Source organism: Opisthocomus hoazin, chromosome 15 (genome assembly GCF_030867145.1).
Source record: "Opisthocomus hoazin isolate bOpiHoa1 chromosome 15, bOpiHoa1.hap1, whole genome shotgun sequence".
In the NCBI taxonomy this organism is placed as follows: Eukaryota; Metazoa; Chordata; class Aves; order Opisthocomiformes; family Opisthocomidae; genus Opisthocomus; species Opisthocomus hoazin.
Window position 1 is genome coordinate 21,017,093 of NC_134428.1, and position 3,145 is coordinate 21,020,237.

The 3,145-nt window shown below is 61.5% G+C and overlaps 1 protein-coding gene across 1 annotated transcript; it reads right to left on the reverse strand.

Moving 5' to 3' along the window:
* Positions 1-323: 323 nt before the first annotated feature.
* On the reverse strand, positions 324-1,704 carry LOC104331236 (galanin receptor type 1-like). Its single transcript, XM_075436134.1, has one exon. The coding sequence runs from the start codon at positions 1,702-1,704 to the stop codon at positions 376-378; it is 1,329 nt and encodes a 442-aa protein (XP_075292249.1). The 3' UTR covers positions 324-375.
* Between the last annotated feature and the right edge of the window lie 1,441 nt (positions 1,705-3,145).

Genomic DNA, 3,145 nt, shown 5'->3' on the forward strand with positions numbered 1-3,145 from the left:
GCACAGGGCGAGCAGCAGCAAGCAGTCAAATCCTTGCTGTATCCAAACTGCAGCTCTGCATCCAGAGACGGAGCTGCGGGGACAGCCCACTCGTTGGGAAGCCGATCTATCTAATTATGCGACTGTTGACTGGGCAACGGGTTACACATCTAGTTGTCCCCAGTAAAAATCATTTGTCTTAAAAGTTGATCTGAGTTAAAATACGTCATCTTTTCCTCTCATTATTTGCTTCTTTCCTTGTTTCACTATTTTTGAACTGGTGGTGGGAGTGATTAGAAGAAAGTTTTTTTCCATCATTAAAATATCTGGTTCAGAAAGACCTCTAAGGAGTCATTCAATGCAGATGAGGGTGTGAGGTGCACTTCCTGAGCAGAATTACAAGGAGGTGTTCTCGCTGGAGATGGTGTTCAGAGGTGGACGCTGGCAGGAGTTCAAGCATCTACACTTGTTCTTGTGGCCATGACCTCCCCGACATCTTCTGCCTGTTGTGGGTGTTGCGGAGGGTCCTTTCCTTGCAGGCTCCATTGAACTCTGGTAAGAGAGCAGCTCTGGGACTGAGGAATGGGTTGTCCCTTCGGATAGAGAGAAGTTAAAGAGAGAGACCATTCTTTGGTGGTATTTGCTCTTCATTTCCTTGGCTGACCTGTAGAGGTTCCCAACAAAGCAATAGCATATGGGGTTGAGGCTGGAATTGGTGAGGCCAAGCCACTGGGCAAAAGGTCTGAGCTGCAGGATCCAAGGAGAAGGAGTCACATCCTGCAAGGATTTGGGGATATTGAAATCAATCCAGATGTCCATCAGGTAGACAGGCAGCCAAGAGATTGCGAACAGCAGAACCAGGGCCACCACCATCTGTGCTACCTTCTTCCGGATCTTCAGCCTGGAGGCTGGCAGAGAGCGGTTCAGGGCAGTGCTCTCCTTCAGCTTGCTGCTGCGGCTCCACAGTCGGCGTACCGTGAGGAAGCAGATGACCATGTTGAACAGGACCGGCAGGCAGTAAAGCGCACAGAAGAGCAGAAAGTTGTAGGCTTGCTTGAGCCTCTCCTGAGGCCAAATCTCCCTGCAGATGGAAAACACCAGAGGCAAGCCCTCCACCACCCCAATCTCATCCCGTTTGTTCATGAAGATGAGGGGCATGCATATCCCTGAGGACAACAGCCACACCACCAGAATGGTGCTGAGGATCCTCTTCTGGGTGAAGAAAGACCGGGCATTGAGTGGGTTGTGCACACTGTAGTACCGGTTCACGCTAATGACGGTCAAGCTGAGGACGCTGGCGGAGACGGAAACAGCCTGGATGAAGGGCACTGCTCGGCAGAGGAAGTCCCCGTACACCCAGGCTTTGTAGATGAGGTTGCCCACGGTGATGGGCATGCAGACGCAGACCACCATGAGGTCGCACACTGCCAGGTTGATGAGGAGGCTGCGGGTGGCACTCAGGCTGGACACCCGGCTCCGGCGCTTCCGCGTGAGCACCCGGATGGACATGATGTTGCCCACGAAGCCCACCACAAAGGACACCAGGTACATCGCCGTCAGGCTGATGGTGACGGGCTCCTTCGCGAAGAGGAAGAGCATCTTCTCCAGCTCTTCCCAGCCCAGCTCCTGGCTCCCGTTCCAGAGCCCTCCTTGGGTCTGGTTCTCCTCCTGCCAGAGCTGCAGAGGGCCGGGAGGGGCCCCGGGGGCGGGGGGGGAGGAATTCATGGCTGAGCCCCCCCGGGGACCCCGGGCTAACGGGGCAGAGCCTGCCGCGCTGCCCTGAGCGCTCCTGGCATCTTTAACCGGGACCAGCCGAGCCTGCAAGAGAGGGTGCGGAGAGCAGGGGTGAGCGGGGGCTCCTGGCGAGGTTTTCCCTGCTCGGGGAAGGCGCCAGGTCAGAAATGGCTTCTCGGCAACTTAGTTGAGATCCGGCCGTCAGGGCTGGGGAGGGCGGGGAGCTCCGCGTCCGGGCGGGGAGAGGGGCTGCGGGGTCCCCCCCGCACCTCAGGAGAGCAGCCCCGGCCGCGGCCAGCCGCCGCTCCACACCACCCCACCTCCCCGGAAAGTTGCGTGCCCCTCGGCCGCGCTGCGGGACCCCGGTCCCGAGCTGCCCCCAGACCCCCGGTTCCCCCCCCAGGTCCCGGTCCCGAGCTGCCCCCAGACCCCCGGTTCCCCCCCCACGTCCCGGTCCCGAGCTGCCCCCAGACCCCCTGTTCCCCCCGGCCCCGCGGCGCGGCGGCACTCACCGGGCGGAGCGGCGGGCAGCGCCGGGCCGGGCTCCTCCCGCGGCAGCTGGCACACGCAGGCTCTCGTCCCCCCACGCACCCACCTCGCACCGGAGGCTGCCGCCCGCTCGGCCCCCGCGCCCCGCACAGGCGCGCGGTCCCGCACACACGCACAGCCCTCCCCGCGGACCCGTCCGCCCTTGCACACGCACGCACGCGCTTTGCACACCCGCACGCTCTCCCCTCTTGCCCTGCCCCGCAGGGGAGCCCCCCCGTCCCCGCCCCTCCCCTCCCCTCCGCCGGGTGGGTCCAAGCCGCCTGCCCGCCGGGCTCCGAGCGCCGTGGTGCTGAAGGGACAGCTCCGCGGGGCGGGCAGGGAGCGGGCAGGCGGAGGGCAGGGCCGGACGGGGACGGGTCGTGGTCCAGGCAGGGACAGCAGGTCGAGGCAGGTTCTCCTTCCCCTCTACACTGCCCTAGTGAGGCCCCATCTGGAGCACTGTGTCCAGTGCTGGGCTCCCCAGTTCAAGAAAGATGAGGAGCTGCTGGAGAGAGTCCAGCGGAGGGCTACGAGGATGAGGAGGGGACTGGAGCATCTCTCCTACGAGGAAAGGCTGAGAGAGCTGGGCTGGTTCAGCCTGAAGCGGAGAAGGCTGCGAGGGGACCTAATATATGCTTACAAATATCTGCAGGGTGGGTGTCAGGAGGATGGGGCCAGACTCTTTCCTGTGGAGCCCAGTGACAGGACAAGGGGCAATGGGCACAAACTGAAACATAGGAAGTTTCAGCTGAACATGAGGAAGAACTTCTTCCCTCTGAGGGTGACGGAGCCCTGGAACAGGCTGCCCAGGGAGGCTGTGGAGTCTCCTTCTCTGGAGATATTCAAGACCCGCCTGGACAAGGTCCTCTACAGCCTGCTGTAAATGACCCTGCTTCAGCAGGGG

What these genes read in the sequence shown, in the direction of transcription:
- LOC104331236 (XM_075436134.1), bottom strand. Translation starts at nt 1,704, where the DNA reads ATGAATTCCTCCCCCCCCGCCCCCGGGGCCCCTCCCGGCCCTCTGCAG.